The sequence below is a fragment of the Sarcophilus harrisii genome, chromosome 4 (genome assembly GCF_902635505.1).
Source record: "Sarcophilus harrisii chromosome 4, mSarHar1.11, whole genome shotgun sequence".
NCBI lineage: Eukaryota > Metazoa > Chordata > Mammalia > Dasyuromorphia > Dasyuridae > Sarcophilus > Sarcophilus harrisii.
In genome coordinates this window covers 89,183,915-89,204,779 of record NC_045429.1, presented here as the reverse complement: position 1 = coordinate 89,204,779, position 20,865 = coordinate 89,183,915, and the positions used below count along the sequence as shown (strand labels likewise).

At 33.1% G+C, this 20,865-nt stretch overlaps 1 protein-coding gene across 1 annotated transcript in view; it reads right to left on the bottom strand.

Moving 5' to 3' along the window:
- LOC100914654 (complement factor H) overlaps positions 1–16,104 on the bottom strand; it is a 117,803-nt gene extending 101,699 nt beyond the window's left edge. Inside the window, exon 1 of the mRNA XM_031937082.1 lies at positions 15,601–16,104. Within this exon, the coding sequence (XP_031792942.1) occupies positions 15,601–15,658 (58 nt within the window). The 5' untranslated portion in view covers positions 15,659–16,104. The remainder of the gene's footprint in view (positions 1–15,600) is intronic.
- Positions 16,105–20,865: the final 4,761 nt, after the last annotated feature.

Below are 20,865 nucleotides of genomic sequence, written 5' to 3'. Positions count from 1 at the left end.
TTCTGCATAACTTCACAAGTGGTTCCTTAATAGGGGCTGGGGTGGAGATAAGAAAGAGAATCTGGAACTGAAAAAAATTTTAAACAAATATAAAAAATTATTTTAAATGTAACTAAAGGAAAATAAAATATATAATATTTCTCATTAATAATATAAAAATAAAGATTATATATCAATAAGATAATAGATGCTTTGGCAAAGATGCTTTTGGCAAAATCTAATAACTATTCTATTAAAACACTAGAAATCATAGGAATGAATAGACCTTTCTTTATTGTTGTAAATAAAATTTTTTAACTAACAGAGCAAACATTACATGTGATGGTTAAAAGCTAGACCTGAATGTAGACAGACTTTGGGAGTTTAAGTTCAATATTGGAATAATTTAAGATATTCGTAGGTTATTTGACTGCTAATAAAAAGAGAATTTCTTAGCCATTTCAGAAGAAGAATATTACATCAAGGATTGATCATTGATTCAACTTGATTCAGCTGATCAAAGCTCCCATGCTTGAAGTTGCCCATGGAATATACCAGTCAAATATCAGAGTATCTCTGGATCTCTCTATAACTGTTTTGTACTCCGACTATGAGAAACTGACATCAATAGTTTGAGTTAGTCCCTTGAGTCAACCAAACATCAAAGAAAGACTCACTAACTTTGAATGCAATAGTTCTCTGAAGGAATGACTGAATCTGGGAAAGTCTCTGGCATAAATGAATCCCAAATCTAAACAATCCGCTTTGTGATAGCTAATGACAAATCTTTGTAATTCAGAATTGTTTTCTCAATGAAGGAAGAGAGGATAAGAGGAGATACAAGTCAGAAACTAAACACTTTTGAGGATGGATAGAGTCTGACATTACTATGTTTATCTGAGGTACCTTGAGTGAAAAATTTATTACTTCACTGTCAATTCATTGTGTTCTATCTCTAATTCACTTGAATGCTGAATATATTACTCAAGAATTTAATTCAGTTTAATAAACATTAATTAAATTCATAGAAGCCACATGATATACTAGATTCTAGAGATACAAATACAGAAATAATACAAACCTTGCCCTCAGGGAACTCATATTCTATATAAAAAATAAATGAAAAATCAGTACAAAGTCACCTCAAATAAAGATGAATGGATTGTACTAATCATCCTAAGTTCAGGAAAGAACATGTCTAGGTAGTGACACTAGGGGATCCCAAGTGATGAAAGTGTTCCCTGAATAGGTAAGAAAAACCTTTGTGAAAGCACCCAGGAAACACAATGCTTTTAACGGAAAGGAAAAAGTAGGCCAAAATGAAGGCTTTAATGCATTTTAATATTTTGGTGGGAATGTGAGAAATCACAATTTTGTTTTGAACTCCCCCCAAAAAATATGCTTTTAAACTTTAAATTAAAACCAATGTTGGAAAGTTACCAGGAATCAACAGAAGTTTTCCAAAAGTGACAGTGAGTATTCTAAAGAAAATTCAATTTTTGCCATAGTGTAGACATTTCTTGGATAACTTATTACACACAATCATTTTGTAATCTCTACTATTTTTGAAAATGGACCATGGCAAAATACTTTTGAAATCATGTGGATTCAATGCTCTGAGATGAGTATTACCAAGAAATTACTTCACCACTATTTCAGATATAGGCAAAACTTGAAGAGTCCACTAGAGGGTATTCATGGTCTATCGGAAAAAAAAAAAAAATTGTCACAAAATTAATTACCTACTTTATTTCTGACTTTTTTCTTCTTTACTTATAGAATAAAAATTTAATTTTTTTTAAACTGGAAAGCAGTTAGTAGTACATCATTATGAAATACACATTTTTCCTACTTGCCATTCCTAACTGGTTTATAACATTCTATTTCCTTGGAGTAGGGGAGGAATTAGATAATTTCCAAACCAAACAGCAGCATTTTAGTTTTATGCACACACACTAAAAATATCACAGATTTAGGCCTTTTCCTTTTCTTAACTATCTGCAATGACACTAACACAAATTTTCTTCCCTGAGGGAGTGACTGACTCTGAATGACAAATAGAAAGGTCCAAGTCACAGGTCTAAACAAGCAAGTGATATTCATAATAGGTCTTCAAACATCATGTTATAACAAAGATGATGAGACTTCTTACATTAGTCTACAATTTTCCTCAATGGTCAGGAAGCATTATCCTGTACCAGTAACAATTTACTGTTGTTCCTTAACCTACCAGTCAGAACCTCTCTCTACTTGGAAGTTCTATAGTGACAGAGTTGGAATGATTCAAAACCTTTGCCACATGTAAGGTCTCTGAGGATCTGTCCTCTTTTCCAGTAGAAGCTGAGCAGAAATTTTCCCTCTTGTTATCAGAAAACTAATCCCTTTTCAATAATACTATATACTTTGATTCTCTAAGCCCTCCCTGAGAGAAGTTGTATCCCTGTGAAGGAATTAATCAATATCACATTACAGTAAACAATGGGCGATAATAATCAATCAACAAACATTTATTAAACATTATGTGCCAGAACCATTGCCTAAAAATGGAGATACACAAAGTGCTGCTCATAGTTTAATGGAAGAGACAACAAGCAAACAAACATACCCTGACAAGCAATATGCCAGATAGAAACACAAAGTAATCAAAAGTATTAAGGTCTTAAAATTGAGAGGAGTTGAAAAAGCTTCTTGTGGAGGAAGATTGTGCAAAGATGGCAAAGTAGGTCAATAAATTTCAAGCTCTCCATATTTCTCCCACAAACAGAACTCTCCAGGGTGAACACAGACTAGTGAAAAACAAAGTAGAATTGGAGCAGAACAGGGGTCCTCCTGGGACAATCTGAAAATAGATGAAAGACCCCCAGGTGAGGGGTCTGCGAAAATGCAAACAATTCCAGGCTAGCTCCACAGAAACATCAAGTGGGGATCCCTTGAGTTAGCTAGGTGTGACTGGAACCTCAGCAGGAACCATAGACTTTCACTCCCTAGACTGCTTGTGGAGCCAAGAATTTGAGTGCAGGTAGATTTAGCGAACCTCTGCAGTTTAGGAACACCAGGCCCAGCTGTGCTGCAAAGACATAGCTCTGGGCAAGAAGGAACCAGCACACCTGGGAGTGAAGGGGGGGGGGGAGGGTGCAGAGATATTGCTGGGTATGGGTACTTGCAGGAGGGGAAAGCTCTTAGTTTGGAATTCCAGGTCAGAAGGGAAAGATAAAGTTGTGAGGGATGTAGAAGACCCTCACCCAAAATGACTACTCAGAGATCACTCAGTAGAAGGCAGAAAAGTTGTTTATTGAAAACCTCCGGAGGATGAGCCGTCCCATTGCGAGATAAGAAAGAGAAAGCTCACGGTAGGAGGGCTAAAGAAGTAGTAAAGATACATAGCTTTTATACAAGAAATTACATCACAAGTAAGAGAGCATTGAGAAGGGGAGGGCGAGGCATCTAATTGGTTGTTGCTATTTGGGGAGATTGGAATGGAAGGTTTCTGTTTCCCCAAAATCTCCTGATTTCAAGGAAACAGAAAGTCAGCCTTCAGGCTTCATCAAGCAGATAGTGGTCCAGCTAATAGACTAAATATCGATAAATGTCAAATATCAATAAATGTCATCAGCTTAGGTTAAGTAAATATGTTTCTAGCTGGCCAAGGCTCAAGTAGATATGAGCCTGCACATATTATACAGGTCATAGGGGAAACACCGAAATAATAAAATACAGAAAAAGAATTCATACATTCCTGTAAGTTCTTCACCTTATCTCTCTCTATTCCATACAAAGTGAAACTAGAGATAGCACCTCTTACCCCACGATTAGAGGTGCTTACACTAATACTTTTTACTTAAAAAAAAAAAAAAAAAGAATTGGCAAAGACGAAAGACTCCAACCACAGAAACTTATTATGGGAATAGATAAGACTGTTATTCGTTTTCAGAGCAGGACATTGAAGAAAAAAAAAAAAAGATTCTTCTACCCCAAAGAATAAACAGAAATGGCTCCCATTTCTGGGAGAGAGAATTTATTAAAAAAAAAAAAAAAAAGAAGAAGAAGAAGAAGAAGACTAAAAGTCAAATGAGAGAGACTGAAGAAAAACAAAAATAAAAATAAAAAACATTTAAGAAAAACGAGAAGATTATGGGGGGGGGAATTAACCAATGAGAAAACAAGGGATAGAGTTTTAAAGAAAAAAATAATTATTTGTAAAATTAGAATTGGGCAAGGAGAAGTCAGTGAATCTACAAAAGACCAAGAAATAACAAAACAAAATATAAAGAATGAAAAAATAGAACAGAATGTGAGAAAGCTCTCTTGTAAGAGATAATGGTTTTAGTTGGGAATTCACAGAAGTCTCACAAGTCAATAGATAAAGATGAAAAGGGAAGGCATTCCAAGCATGGAGAATAGCTAGAGAAAATAGCTGGAGCTGGGAGGCAGTGTCTTGTTTGTAGAACATCACTGACGTCAATGTTACTAGGTTGAAGAGTAAGTATGGGGGAGTAAAGTATAAAGAAATAGATTAAGACAAAAGAACTAGATTATGAAGAAATTTGAATGGTAAACAGAGGAGTTTGTACTTGATCCTGATGGTGATAAGAGCCACTAAACTTTCCACATTATTCTCCATTTTCCATTTGCTGTTCTTCCTGCTTGGACTCCATATAATGTTCCCCTCCTGCTCCCCACCACTTTGGAGCTTCCTTTTTGTATACTGTTTCCATTCATTAGATTGTACTTCAGGGCTGCAGGGACGATCTTTCTTTCTTTCTTTCTTTTTATTTAATAGCCTTTTATTTACAGATTATATGTATGGGTAACTTTACAGCATTGACAATTGCCAAACCTCTTGTTCCAATTTTTCCCCTCTTTCCCCCCATTCCCTCCCCCAGATGGCAGGATGACCAGTAGATGTTAAATATATTAAAATATAAATTAGATACCCAATAAGTATAGATGACCAAACCGTTATTTTGCTGTACAAAAAGAATCAGACTCTGAAATGTTGTAATTAGCCTTTGAAGGAAATCCAAAATGCAGGTGGGCAAAAATATAAGGATTGGGAATTCAATGTAATGGTTCTTAGTCATCTCCCAGAGTTCTTTCACTGGGCATAGCTGGTTCAGTTCATTACTGCTCCACTGGAAATGATTTGGTTGATCTCATTGCTGAGGATGGCCAGGTTCATCAGAATTGGTCATCATATAGTATTGTTGTTGAAGTATATAATGATCTCTTGGCCCTGCTCGTTTCACTCAGCATCAGTTCGTGTAAGTCTCTCCAGGCCTTTCTGAAATCATGCTGTTGGTCATTTCTTACAGAACAGTAATATTCCATAATATTCATATACCACAATTGATTCAGCCATTCTCCAATTGATGGGCATCCACTCAGTTTCCAGTTTCTAGCCACTACAAAGAGGGCTGTCACAAACATTCGTGCACATACAGTTCCCTTTCCCTTTTTTATGATCTCTTTGGGCTATAAGCCCAGTAGTAACACTGCTGGATCAAAGGGTATGCACAGTTTGATAACTTTTTGAGCATAGTTCCAAATTGCTCTCCAGAATGGTTGGATGTATTCACAGTTTCACCAACAATGTATTAGTGTCCCTGTTTTCCCACATCCCTTCCAACATTCATCATTATCTTTTCCTGTCATTCTAGCCAATCTGACAGGTGTGTAGTGGTATCTCAGAGTTGTCTCAATTTGCATATCTCTGATTAATAATGACTTAGAGCATCTTTTCATATGATTAGAAATAGTTTCAATTTCTTCATCTGAGAATTGTATACATATACACATATACACACATACAAATATAAGATACATAGTATATACATATATGTATATGTATGTCCTTTTTTGTAACTGTATTTCTTTCTAACTTCAATTCCACCTTTTAGAATTCTTCTTTCCTCAAAAGCTTTGCTCAAATTACAACTTCTTCATTATCTTCTGGAATTGTTCTTTCCCTTCTTAAATTTTTCTAGTACCTTGGATGAATATTTTGCCTTTATCAGAGTAAACCAAACGTTTCATTATTTATATGCTTGTCATATTCCCTGTGGGAGATTTTAAACTCCTTTTTGTGTATGAACTATGTCATTTTCATCTCTGTATCTCTTGCATTTAGCATAGTATTGAATCAAATTGTCACCAGTATGTCATTCCTTTAAAATTAAAATACCTACAAATGCAAAAAGAAAGTTTTTTTTTGTTTGTTTGGTTTTTTGTTATTCAATTTGTTTTATTTCTGGTGCTAAATATTCTCCTCCAACCATTGAGAAGGTAAAAAAATATAAAATCCTTTGTAATTTGAAGCAATGCAAAACAAATTTCTACATTAGCAATATTCTTTTTTTTTTTTTTTTTCCTGAGGCAATTGGGGTTAAGTAATGCGCCTGGGGTTACACAGCTAGGAAGTGTTAAGTGTCTGAGATCATATTTGAACGCAGGTCCTCTTGGCTTCAGAGCTGGTGCTTTAACTACTGCCCCACCTAGCTAGCTCAATAAGCAATATTCTAAAAAGAAAGAAAGAAAAAGTATATACTTAAACTGGCGCGCTAAATCCATAGCTTCTCTGTTTCGGGGTGAATACCATTTTTCATTATGAGTCCTTTGGAACTATGAGTGAGTCACTGTTGATCAGAGTCACTAAGTCTTTGATATTTGATTATCTTTTACAGTATTCCTGTAACCATGTTAGTTGTTTTACTGAGTATATTTACTTTGCTTTGTATCAGTTTATATATATGTCTTGCCAAGTTGTTTTTGTTTTTGTTCTTGTTTCAAATTATCCCCTTCATTTCTTAAAACATAATAGTGTTAAAACATATTTATATATCATAATTTGTTTAACCATTTCCCAACTGATGGGCAACCACTTATTTCCAATTCTTTACCAACACAAATTAAAAAAAAATTAAACTAAAGCTTTTAGTTTGTATGTGTAGACACAATTTATTCTCAGTAAACAATCATTTACAGCAAGCTACAATCCTTTATGCTATTTGAATTATTTCCTATTTTCAAAAGGACTTGAGACAATTACTTTGCCCATTTTCTTATAAAATAGAAGCATTCAGATTTTAAGAAATTATTGTATTAACTTTTTATTTTAGCAGCATTGTTACACTAAACATTAAAATTAGTTAAGTTCTAGTTAGTGAGAAAAAAAAGAACAGGAAGTAACAAAAAGAAACTAGGGATGATTGAAAACAGGATTTCCATTAGCCTCCAAAAATTCAATGCCAAATCTAACTAATCTCTTGAAAACAGACTTTTTAAAATATGCCACATATATGAATAATTTATAATCCCATTATGAACTACTGTTACAATTATATGCTATCTTTACATGAACAGAATGATTTTTTTCTAATTCTTAATTGTTATTTTAGGTTAATACTTTGATCCTCTTCAATTTAGATTTTAATTTATAATTCAGAAATACCCATACTATATTTTTAAAATATAGTAACTGAATTTAATGACACATATCTGTAACACACACACACATATATGGTATTTGTTAAGAATCTGGCATATTCTTTTTTTTCCACCAGAGGATATAGATAATAATACAACTAGCTTCACATCTAATAATAATACATCTATGTTTAAATCTAGTAATTATAAATTATTACATATAACAATTATCTTATATCATATATGCATATATAGAATTATTATGCATAAAATACAAAAGATAATTCCCCAAACTAAATTTTCATTATTAAAAAAATCATGTCATATGATACTTTAAAAGATTTTTATATGGTTATTTAGTAGATACTCATTGTGGTGATATAATGCTACTACAGTTGGCACATACTCAGTATGCTGTAGTGATATAATCATACTGAGGTATTTAGGGGCTGAGAGGACTTGAAATAAATGGAATCCATCTTTGACTATCCTCATGGGTTCCCTGCTTCACTCCTCCACTAAAACCAAGGATTTGGGCTGGTCCCAAAATTCTCCAGAGAGCTAGTCTGTATGGTATATTTTGGCACCCCAGGATGGGGATTCTAGAAAGCATAGTACATTTTGGCATCCCAATTTGGGGGCTCTAGAAAGCACACTACCATGTCCATCTGTTTGTGACCCCATTTGGAGTTTTCTTGGCAAACATACTGGAATGGTTTGTCATCTCTTCCTTTTCTATTCATTTTATAGAAATGTATGTTTCCTCTATTTCAAGGAAACTGAGGTAAACAGAGCTAAATGAGTTGCCAAGGGTTACACAGCTACTAAGTGTCAGAGGCCAAGATTGAACTCATAGTTTTTTTTTCCTTTGTTTTTAAGGTTTACATAAGTTTAAAAAAAAACTTTTATTTTTGTTTTTTGCTTTGCCAACAACAACAAAAAAATTATTTTAAATAAAATTCAGTCTTTAAAAAATATTTTATAGTGTCTCATTTATTTCAGTGCTTTTCAAAATAAAGGCTTTTTTGCCCCAGGGAGTTATGTCTACTGACCTAGATAGTTTCTAGCAAATAGGTGACACAATTGATAAAGTGTTGCTTCTGAAGTCAGGAAGACCAGAGTTCAAATCTGCCCTCAGACATTTCCTAGCTGTGTGACCCTGGGCAAGTCACTTCACCCTGTCTACCTCAGCTCCTCATCTATAATATGAACTAGGGAAACGAATAGAAAAGCATTTTAATAACTTTGCCAAGGAAACCTCAAAGGAGTTATGAAGAGTTGGATATAACTGAAATGATTCATCAACACTACAGATAGCTTCATGGATAAAGCCCATTTCTTAGTAGCAGTCAGGATAATTTCTTTTTATGGATCTCTCTTCTCTCTCTTTTCATTTTTCCTCTCACCACATTTTGTAGATATTTTACTCCTCCTCCTTCAGCTTTCAGAAATGTGCCAAATGAATTTGAGGTGAGAGTAGATGCTGTTTAATCTACACCTATGTATACCTACATATAGTCTGTGAAAGAGATATATCATTCCCTACCTCCAAAATCTTCCTGTATCTAATATTACAGATTCATTTCTTTGAATAACGCCAGCAGCATTAGGATAAGATATTAGGCCATTAATGCTTTATTATCAATCAATCAACCAACAAAGATTTATTAAAGACCTACTATGTATCAGGCCCCAAGGATATCTTGAATTAATTTATAAGTTTCAGGAATAAAAACCTCACAGCTATAAAATAGGAATAAGAACAAAGTCATTGCTGTTGTGGAAGGTGAAGAAAGTCAAATATTTGGAGGCATGAGACACAGTATTAAAAAGAATAATAGCTAATACACATCTAGTATTTTACAGAGTTATAGTGAGGAGCATATGAGAAAATATTTGTAAAGTCTTTGGCAAATTTTCAAATGACATATAAATGTTAGCAATAATTTACTATGACTACATCTATTTTTGTCAGTTAATCCTCAAGAAAAAGCATATTCTTTAGTGGGCCTCTGGAGTTCAACAACAGTAGAAAACATACTCAAAAGGGCTCTGGAGCCACGCTAAATCCCTGACTTTGAGGCACAAATGATCCTAAGAGGCTGAGAGTTAAGCATCTGTTGTAGCAGCAAGACGTTTTCTGAATTTCTATGTGCCCCAATCCTTTGGGATGAGGCCCTAAGGGTGGGCTGGATCTTGAGTTTAGGCTTTCTATAAGAGTTCTTCCACCTTCTCCCACTCCCTGCTTTCTCCCTACTCCCCAGGATTTGGAGCAAGAGGCTCTGACATTCTCTCCATCTGACTTTGATGCTCACTCTACATAAGCCTCTGAAGGATGAGGGCTCTATTCAAATGGTTCCCACAGGGAACCAAATGGTTTCTTAATAGGCAAATTTCCATTTCCTGTATCCCTCATTTCTGTACAGGGAAGGTATGTGCTGAGGAAAAAATTCTTTGTCCTTTCTCCCGATTCTTATATCCCACCTGAGTCCTTCACTTCCATATATTATCTTAGTTCTACTATTTCATTATATCTCCTAGATCCTTGGCTCTAAAGCTAACAAACTCTCCTTCAATTTGAATTTCTGCACTCTCTCCATCTTCTTGTGGGAAGATGAATGATTAACAATGTCAAAGGACACAGAGAAGTCAAGAAGAATGAGGATTGTTTTTTAAAGCCCTAGATTTGGCAATTAAAAGATCATTAATAATTTTGGAGAAAGTATCTTCAGTTGAATAATGAAAAATGAAAAACCAGATTGTAGAAATCCTAAGAAGAGAGTTAGAAAAAAAGAATTCCTTTTGTAGAAAGTCTTCCTAAGGAGTTTACAGAAGGGAGAAGTATAAGGGAACCTGTATTCATTAAGCAACTACTATGTGCCTGGTACTATGTTAAAGCACTTTATAAATATTATCTGACAAAAGAGATGACAGACATGAGACATTATCTACCAGAGGTAAATGGATCAAGTGGGTTATTTTGGGGGGGGAGGGGTGAGGAAGTGGGAGACAAAGACTTTGTAGGCAGTAAGGAAGCAATCAATAGGGAGATTGAAGATTAGTGGCAAGATGGGGATGATGGAAGGAGCAATCTTTAGAGAAGATGGGAGAGCAGATTGCCTTGACAAGGGGTATCATTTTATTACTTAAGATGGGTGAAATGTGGAAGGCATTTGGATGATATGAGATGAAGAAGAAGAGAATAGCACTTGATGAAATATGAGACAAGGATTTCAATTAAGAAAATAAAGGGAAGAGGTACCATAGGAAGATTAGGGAGGGATTAAAAGATTTGAAAAGTGCTGTAGTGTAAAGGAATTGCTTTTCCATATTCACTTAAATTTACTTGAAAGTTTAGCTCAGATATCACTTTTTATCACTTTCCTAAACCACTAAGTGGTAATACAATCTTCCTCCTGAAAGTATAGTCAATTCTCAAATTTTAGGAGTAACACTCCAAGAAAACTGCATGAAAGTCAGAAATGCAAATGATAATATATCAAACCTATAGTAAATAACACATTGGGCTTTCATGGCCAAAATAAGTAATCTTTCACTAGAGATTGTTGAAAATATCCTTTTCTGAATACAATTCTTTATAATAAATCTTCAGTTCTGATAATATGCACTCCTACAATAGTAACCATGAAATAACTCATAAAATACGGTACTCAAAATAAAATTGTTAACATGTAAAACATTTTTCATTAGTAATTCTCTAGAATTCTGTGACTTTTTCTGCTAACATCTAAATTTTTTTAAAAGTTGATTTCATACAATATTCATTTTTCAATATACATATAATCTACAACCATACATTTTTCCTCCTTTTTTATTGATACAATGAATGATTGATTTGCTAACACCAAATTCTAGGAGATAATGGTTGCAGACATTCTGGTATGAAGTTTATCTAACATCTTTATTTTCTGACTAAGCTGAATCACTGACTTTGTCAACTTGGTCTTAGAGTCCAAAGGACTTGCACTATTCTCTGGGGACATAATTGCAACACAAAGTTTGAGTTTAAAAGGCAAACAAAAGAAATATGCAACAAATGTATAAGGAGCTGTGTAAAGCAGTACAGTGAACAAGATCAGTGAAGCACTTAGTAAAATACCCAGCTGTTCCACAAACAAGTATATTATGCCTCAGTTTTTTTTTCTCTACTGCAGTAAGCTTCGAATTTGAAATTGCCAGTGCAAAGTGAAAATGTGGATATTAATAAAATCACACAAATGTGAGCAAATATTGAGGATTGGGTATATTTCATATTTATCTTCTCAATAAGCTTCTTAAGACCAACAGCTTTTCTTTTTCAAGTCAGTATTTTTACCTCCAGTTCCTACTATTGCTTTGCATGCTGTAAGTACTTTAAAATGTTTATTAAGTTGCATTAGACTTTAAGAGCTTTAAAGGCTTTACTATCCTTGTTTTACAGATCAGAAAACTGAAATTCAGAAATGTAAAGTGACATCCACAACATATGACTTTAGAGCTCAAAGGTACTTTAGAAATCAATTTGTCCAACCCTCCCATTTTATAGATGAAGAAACTGAAGCCTAGAATGGTTATGAGTATTTGCCCAAGAAATCATAATATTGTGAAAGGTAGGGTTGAACCCCAGATTTTTATTGCTCTTTCCATTATTACATAATGATATTTCCTTTCAAACAATCAAATAAAGGCTACATTTGATGGATACCACAGCAACAAATCTTTCCAGAGGAAAATAAAATTTGATTTTGGTGTCAGACAAAACAATATGAATTATATTTTTCTAGTAACCATTTTGGATATATCAGAAAATTACAGAGATCACTTGGCCACATGGTTGCTAAGTGGCAGAGATAGAACCCAAACTCAGTTCATACAACCACAAATTTAGAGTTTGAAAAAACCTTATCTAATTCAAATATGTCCCTCAAGATTTCTAACAATGCACCACAGAACTAATTTTACTAAATATTTATTCCACATTCTGTCATCAACTTAGAGGAGTCTTGTTTAATTCAATACCACATCTAGTTCAAACACCTTATTTCATAGAAAAAAATACTGAGTCCCTTAGAAGTGAAGAGACTCACTCAAAAATCACATAGATAGTAGACTATCAGAGTCATTATTCTAATTCAGATCCACAAGCTCCAAGTTCAACACTTAATTCCATCCTGTCTTTCTGACTCTTTCTTCCTTTTCTGTTTTTTCCATTATACCACTCTGTTTCTTTGACTGGAACATCAATGTGGGGCATACTGGGAAGTCATGGAATATTAAGAAAAGGAGAATAAAACAGTAGGAGAAAGGTACTGAAAGCAGAGAACAGAAACCAATTTTTGCCCATTTATAATTTGTTATAGTGCCCATCAATGAACTTATGGGAGCTAAACTTAAAGGAAGAAAAGAGGGTGAATAAAGGATAAGATTTTCCCAGAACATTAGTCAAAGACAGACATGGAAATTGAGAATAGAGACAAAAAGTTTTACCATGGAAAATAGAATGTGCAGAGCTTGTTATTTTTTCAATTTGAAACAAAACATTCTTCAAAAATGTGTTTTTTGAACCCTCACCTATCTGACTCTAGAAATCTGGTTATTTGAGTCACCCAGATATTTTTGTCTGGAATTAAAGGTAAAACAAAAATACAGAACAAGGTTCAAAGATAAAAGGGGGCTGGTAGGATGAAATTTCTTAAATGGAGAAGGACTAGGATGAAGAATTGTGGCTTTAAGAAGCAGCACAGCATATTACATAAAATTATTATGGACATGGATGAGAACTATGATTAATAGCATAACAGTATATAACAGGAAGCAATAGAGAACAATAGTCTATTCTATTCAGATTTTTATATATATGATTGTTCTCAGTCCTGAGCAATCTTAAGTATTTGAGTTTCCACAGCTATACTTTAAAATAATCTTCATTTTTCAAAAGTGTTAGTCAAATTCTTATTTGACATTCTTGTAAAATAAAGTGGAAAAATATGGAATACAGGATAGATCTATCAAATAAATCCACAAAAGTCTGGACTAGATATGCCTAAAGAAATTTCTGATAATTTGCCAAAGGACTCTGAACTTAAAACTGTACAGTTGCTTCATCTTTTATCATCAACAATTTAGAGGAGTCCCATATAATTCATATATATATATATATATATATATATATATATATATTTTTTTTTTTTTTTACTCTATGCACAACAGTAAATTAGGTGCTAGAAATACAAAGATGATAATAAATGAGGTTCTTATTCTCAAGGAGATTATATTCCACTAGGAGAACTAATACAGATAAATCAATAAATAAAGCAAAAAGTAAAATCTGTTTTTTTTTTTTTGTATAGGATAATGGGTTTTAAGAGAAATTAAAGAATAGTCTTTGTCCTTGGAAAAGAAAGGAGAGAAGTAAGCATTTTCCACTTTTCTCTAGAGCCAAGCTGGGTCATTGTAAATATATTTAACTTTGCTTTTATTGTTGTTGTTGAGCCATCCTTCCATTTTTGAAAGCTGTTTTTGTTCATGTCATATATGTAATCAATTAATATGTACTATTTATTTGATCATCGTTTATGCTCCCTACCCCTACTATTTACAATAATATCTCCTCATTGCCACCTACCTCATAAATATATAGAAAGAAAATGCAACATTTTAAAATAAAGAAATACACAAATGGATAATATTCAAACTCTTTAGACCTTACATTCAGGATACTCTAAAAATTGGCACCACACTACCAGTCCATACTTTGTGCCTATTGCTTGCTTTGTACATCCTCTTATCTTTTTTATCTAAACTGAATTACCGGATCCCTCATTCTGCTTCTCATCCCCCACCCCATCTTTACGATGACTAATGTTTCCCTATATTAATTTATTCCCCTCACTACTGTTTCCTATGCCTAGAATTTCCACTACTAATACATCCCCTACCCCTACACACATACATGCTTGTTCATTGAATCCTTAAATCAATCTTTAAATAAAGAGTTTCTAACCTGGGATTAGTGAAATTTTAAAAGATACATATAAAAATAATATGTAGATAGCACATTTCTGATAATCAGAAGAAAAATAATAGTTGACATCTATATAGTGTTTTAAGGTTTGTAAAACATTCTACATATATTATCTTATTAGATCATCACCAAGATAGTACTAAGGTTATAAGTGTCCCCATTTTGTAGATGACTCAGTTGAAGCCCAGAGTAATTATGTGAATTGTTCAGTCACACATTTAGTCAGTGCAAGATTTGAATCCAGATCTCTGCTCACTTCATATTCAGAACTTTTCATACTACTACATCATGACTTCCTCTTCAAATTACCAAAAAATGCTTAAAGTAATTCAATGAAATAGATACATCAAATATTAATAATAGTTATCACTTATCTTACATGCACCATCAAAGTAAACTCATCAATTTGTTATGAAATGCTAGAATTCACTTAAGATATATGTGATAAGCCAAATTTATTTATCAATTTTCTCACTACAATGAGAAAGGCATATCTCATTCTGTTTCCTTACCAGAATATTGCATTTAGTAGATTATTTTCATAAAATTTATATTAAAAATAATTCCTTGAAAGGAATCTAATTATCAAATGAAATTATCAATTCATAGGTTGAATTTTCTACTAAACTGAATTTATATTTTTACAGAAGTACTATAAGCTATTCCTGTACATGATATATTTGAATTATTTAAAAAGAAAACCAAGGGCATTGGAAATTGAAAGAAATACAATGATTTCTTGATATAGATACCATCTAAATTAGCTAACAATCCAGTACTTATAGTGTGGATTTTTACTATCAATGGCATATAATGTAAAAACCCTAGAAGAATAAAACAATAATTCAGCAAAATAAACTTTTCCAGCAATATTTTAATTAATGAATCAAGAATGGGTACTCTTTAAGAAACATAGCAATTCAAAAATGACTACTTAAAATAACTTTATAATATTTACCTGGAAATCAATAATGAAAAGAAATATCTAAATGTGCTACTGAAACAGTTAACAGAATTTGGCATATTCATATGTGCATGAACTATAGAACAAAAATTTAATTATAATCTATAATATGATCTTCCTAGTCCCTCTCCTCTTAGCACTTCTCTGTAAAGCATATTAACAAATGTTTTTTTAATTTCTTTAGAAGGAACCAAAAGGTAAGATCCCTTACCTTGTGCAGCACAGATAGTCCAAAATAGAAGTAAAACAATTTTTACTGGAAATTTCATTGTTTAGACCTGGAAACAAGATACATGTAGGAGCTAAATATTGCTGAGACTGTGTAATATTCTCTTCTAACTGCTCTAAGTGAGATCTTGTTTCAAGCAGAAGTTGAAAAAATCCTTCCTGAATAAAGTCCACTCACCAAATGTTCCACCTACTAGAAACTTGAGCAAAGCTAAACAAAATAAAACAAAAAACCCCTCATCTAACAAATATCAAATCACAAAACTTAACAAATCTTCACTCATTCCTTGGCAGAATTCTTAACAGAATTCTCTATGTCCTCTCACTGTTAAAGTTGTGATCTCCACTATGATATGTCATAAAAAAAAAATGTTCTCAGTTGGATTATTTTCAAGTTCACAGATTGTGCAAAAATCAGTTAAAGGAAACTTTCTGTATAAACCCCACCTCCTATTTACTGCAACTAAATGACTACTTAATTAAACCTATTCAAAAAAAAAGAGCAGTAAGAGGAAGAGAGGGGAAGTAAATAGTGACCTTGTTTTTTATCTTTCATTTACAATACTTCAGATTGGCCAATGCTTTCACAATTGACTCAGATAACTTGTGTAAACTTGTGAGGAATGCAGTTCTGACCTATCTTGTTGCCTGCTTCTTTGGCAACCCTTTAATTTTATTCCCACCCCAGCAATATTATATCTATTTTTAAAGCAACTGATTCCCACTCAGTCCCAACAAATTGTGTAATAATCAAAAACATGAAAAATAGAAAAACCAGTTCCCAAAGTACAAAAATATGACAAAACACATTTTTTTCTTTTTCTTCATCCAGTATAATTTTATCTGTGTTTTATTTCCCAAGTCAATGTGTTGTATTTTTTTCTCAGTTAGGCAAAGGTACTGGATTGGTTCTACTACTGGAAGGAAGAAAAAGAACAGGAAACAAAAGATAAATATTTGAAATCTCAGCCATCATTTAAAATTTTTAAGTAATGTTCTCTAATGACACTTGTTTTAACAAGGTATATTCATTTCATTCTTCCATTTACCCTTCCCAAACTGCCATCTTAGCCTTGCAATTATCTCTAAAATGAATATCAGGACTTCTTATAAAACATTTACAATGTGCAAAAACACATCGAAGAAATAGAAAATTTACTAAAACAAGGTCTTGTTCTAAAGGGATTTATTATACACTATGATCATAATTTGAATTTGGGTAAAAAAGAAAATCACATGGAACTCACTTATTTTTTTTTAAAGATCTTTTTTTAGCTTTAATAACCACAAGTTTTCTCTTGATACATTTAGTATATTTGTATATCTTGGAGGAAATTTGAGATGTGGAACAATTTTAAAATTAGAATTAACATGTTTGATCTTTTATTACAATGCATTTATTTGCTAATTTTCTTTCATCATGTTTCTATGAAACATTCTATTTATCCCATCTTTTTATTTAATTTTATTTTTAATTTTTTTCAAGCATTTTTTTTTCGGCCATATTCTCCACTCACTGGAAAAAAAAGAGAGACAAAAAGGCCTGTGAAATTAAGCATTGTCAAACATAACAAATTTCCATGTTGGCCAAACTCAAAAAGATGTCTCATTCTTTATTAGTTTCATCACTTCTCAGTCAAGTCATAAGTTCTCTGGAGTCATGATTGATCACTGTCTTTAGCAGAGTTCATGTCTTTTAAAAAAATATATTTTTGAAAACGTTGGTATTATAAGATCAATTGTTCTCTTTGTTTTGTCCTTTATTGAGTATAATTGTTGTTGCCAATTATCAGTTCTCTCTACCATTCCTTTTGCAGCTATTATTTCTGACTGACTGGAACTTAAAAAAACAAGTCATCCTTCCAGCCTTGTTTCATGGAGTGGGACTTTGTGTTAGGGCCAGGCTCTGTTTACATCTATGAGAAGACCTATATTCCTAACCTGCTTTGTCTGGGTCTTGCTATATGTTAGGTACTGAGCTCTAGGTTGTTTAAGAATCATAAGCACAGTTTTGAGTGGAGAGCTGCAAATTTTCAGCAAACCCCCATGAGTTTTGAACAAGTGGTTATTCTGATTCTTGAGCTTTCTAGAGGCTCCTTAACTGCAAACTTGCCTCTGATTGGTCCTCCTGGAGAGAGTAGTTGGTTCCAACTCCTTTCAGCTTTCTGGAAGTTTAAGAAGGCTCAGGGTTGAGTTTATGATCCACTTTTGGTATGTTACTTGCCTAGAACTCCAGGCCTGAAGTTCATTCATACTCTTTGTGATCTTGCTGGACTAGTTAGGAAGACTGAAAATTGTCTCTGGTATTACAAGTGTTTTGGGACTAAGTTGGAGCTCTAGGGATTAATATCTATGATACCAACATCTACCAGAATTCCAGAGTTACTGTCTTAGTGACTTGCTTGTTTCCATGTTGTGATGGAAAGATGACCTATTATAATTTCTCCTTCATTTGCTGACTTTCTTCTTAGATTGTTTTTGGAGTAGTTTTGATCTATCCTCCTATCTCATAGGCATAAAGATAAAAAGAAAATATATATTTTTAAAACCATTTCAAATATGACCTTTTTTACAAGCAAAAATTAGTTTTTCTATTTGAGTTTATAAATAGTGCTATACTTGGGTTTCAATAAAGATTCAACTATTGGCTTATTTATTTATTTAAGCTTGTGTTTGAAAAGTAGGAAGTTATATTTTAAGAGAAAAAGTAGAATTGGACAAAAGTAACTCCCAAAATTAAAAAAAAAAAAACAACTTTAAATTTCCCTTTCTAAAGAAAATCTAGAATTTAAAGACATTAATTAAAAACAATTAGCCACCAAATGAATAGGTCTAGGTTGGAGAACAAAAAACCAAGATATAGCAGTTACTCAATGAGATTTGTTTTTACTGGTGATGATAATACTAACACTCATTATTTTTTCAGGCTTACTTTAATGATTAAAACTATTTGATCCTACTTCTACTCCTATTAGCATAATATTGACTTGGAAATATATAATATTTCTATTACTATTACTAAATAGTAAAATAATCATACCAAATTTACAACTTGTCATGAATCCTATTTAAAAAATGGGAAGAATGAGATGACAGTGATGATGATGGTAATGGTGGTGCTGATGGTGATGGTGGTGAAAATGATGTGATATAGCTCCTAGGGAGAATGTAGCAATAGGCCTAAGTTTATCCAGCTTTGGAAGTGCCACAAACAATGCTGGCTGTCCGATTATAAATTGTTGGTCAGTAATAACAAAGTTTCTGAGGCAATTTAAGCCATGGAATTCATTAGTGGTGTGCAACTCCACCTCTAAACCATAGATGTCAAAGATAGGGTACAACTTCACTTGTAAGCCCTAGAATTCAATACTAATAAATTCCACCTTTAAGGCCACTTCTCAATTCTACTTAAAAGCCAAAGAATTCAATAATGGGTACAATTCCACCTCTGCCACCACTCAATTCTACCTCTAAGCCATAAAATTAGCATATCAGTAACTTGAAGTATCTGATCTTTCTTTTTTTCCTATAAATTTATCTTCTTGTTTCTGATTTTGGAATTTAGCCCACTGTTAGCAGCATAATGAATCTTTGCCCTTTAACTTGGAGCCAAACTGAGTTTGTGAATTCTTTTGCCATACCCACAACACCAACCTGGGGACCCTGATATTTTTGAAATGTCTTCTGCCTCAACAAAAGCATTGTTTCAGAACTAATGCATAGTACTAATCCAATTACACTGATTCATTTTTAAAAATTAAGAAAATTATTTTTAATTGATGTCACCATACAGAATACTCATACTCTAAAAAGTCTCTAAGTCTCTCCAGTTGTCTTGACCTATGTCTTACAACAGGACCCAGATGGCTCTGGAGGGGAAAGTGAGGCAGGTTAACTTGCACTGCCCTCCCTCACTTAAATCCAATTCACTTGCATATCATAGCATCACCTCCTTGAGGTGATAGCATAGTCCTGTTCAAGTACAAAGGACAACAGCAACCTCTGTTAGTAAAATTGACCCATAAACTGGAATTGATCAATTAAAAGACTCCCTCTTTTTCCCTCCCTCCCTTCCTTCCTTCCTTCCTCCCTCCCTTCCTTCCTTCCTCCCTTCCTTCCATTGTGTCTCCAGGGCCTAGAACAATGCCTGAAATTAAGATATTTCAAATATGTTTCTTGAACATGTTGAATTGAAAGCTATGATAAATTTATCATTCGTATGTTATAGTTGATATCTCTGATTGAAAACCACAACTATAAGACAAGAACTTGTTCCAATCACTATTTGTCATTTGGATTTTCTTTTTAGCAGAAATACCTATGTATTATCTATGTTTATGTAACAATACTAGTTACAAGATTTGGAAGCATCAGGGCCAACTTTGATTCACTGAAATTCAATTTTTATGGTATTAAATATATATGAAAAATGAATCGAGAATAGGAAACTGAATGTTGAGTAAGATTATCAGAAGTAGCATTAATTTTTTTCTTATTATATTATGGAGATACAAATATATATAAGATAACGATCTTCTAAAGTGTTTACAATCCAATAGGAAGATAGGACATATATGTTAAAAAAGGGAAATAATAATAGCTGTCTTATTATTGTCCTCATGTTATAGATGAGGAAATTGGGACAAATGGAAGTTAATGATCTTCCCTTGGTCATTTAACTTGTAAATGTCTGACACTGGATTTAAATTTAGGTCTTGTTGACTCTAGGCCTAGCACTGTATGCACTGCACAGACCAAGAAGGCATATGTTTCAGTTTACATGAGTGGGAGAGACAATAAGTGCTTCAGGTATACCAAAGAGAAGGGGATCATGGAATATTGGGGTTGTCCAGAAAGTCCAGAATTGGAGCAGACTTTTAAGAAAAATAGAATTAGTGTTGGAGAGAAGAGAGAAATTGTGTAGCAGAAATTTTTGCTGAGTTAGAAGGATCAACTTTTGATAGATAGTGAATGAGTATTTCAACTTAATTCAGTAAGCATTTATTAAGCATTCTTATATGCTTAGCACTATGCTAAGTAATGGAAAAACCACACCCTTTAGAAGCTTACAATTTCTACATAATGTTGCCCAGACCAATATTGTTTTTACAATAATATCAATACATTTTATTCAAAACCAACAAATTGTGGTAAATCTGATGGTTAACTCAAAGTTTCTCAAATTGTGGGTTGTGAACCCATATGGATGGCATAACTGAATATGAGGACCACAAAATTATGATTATCA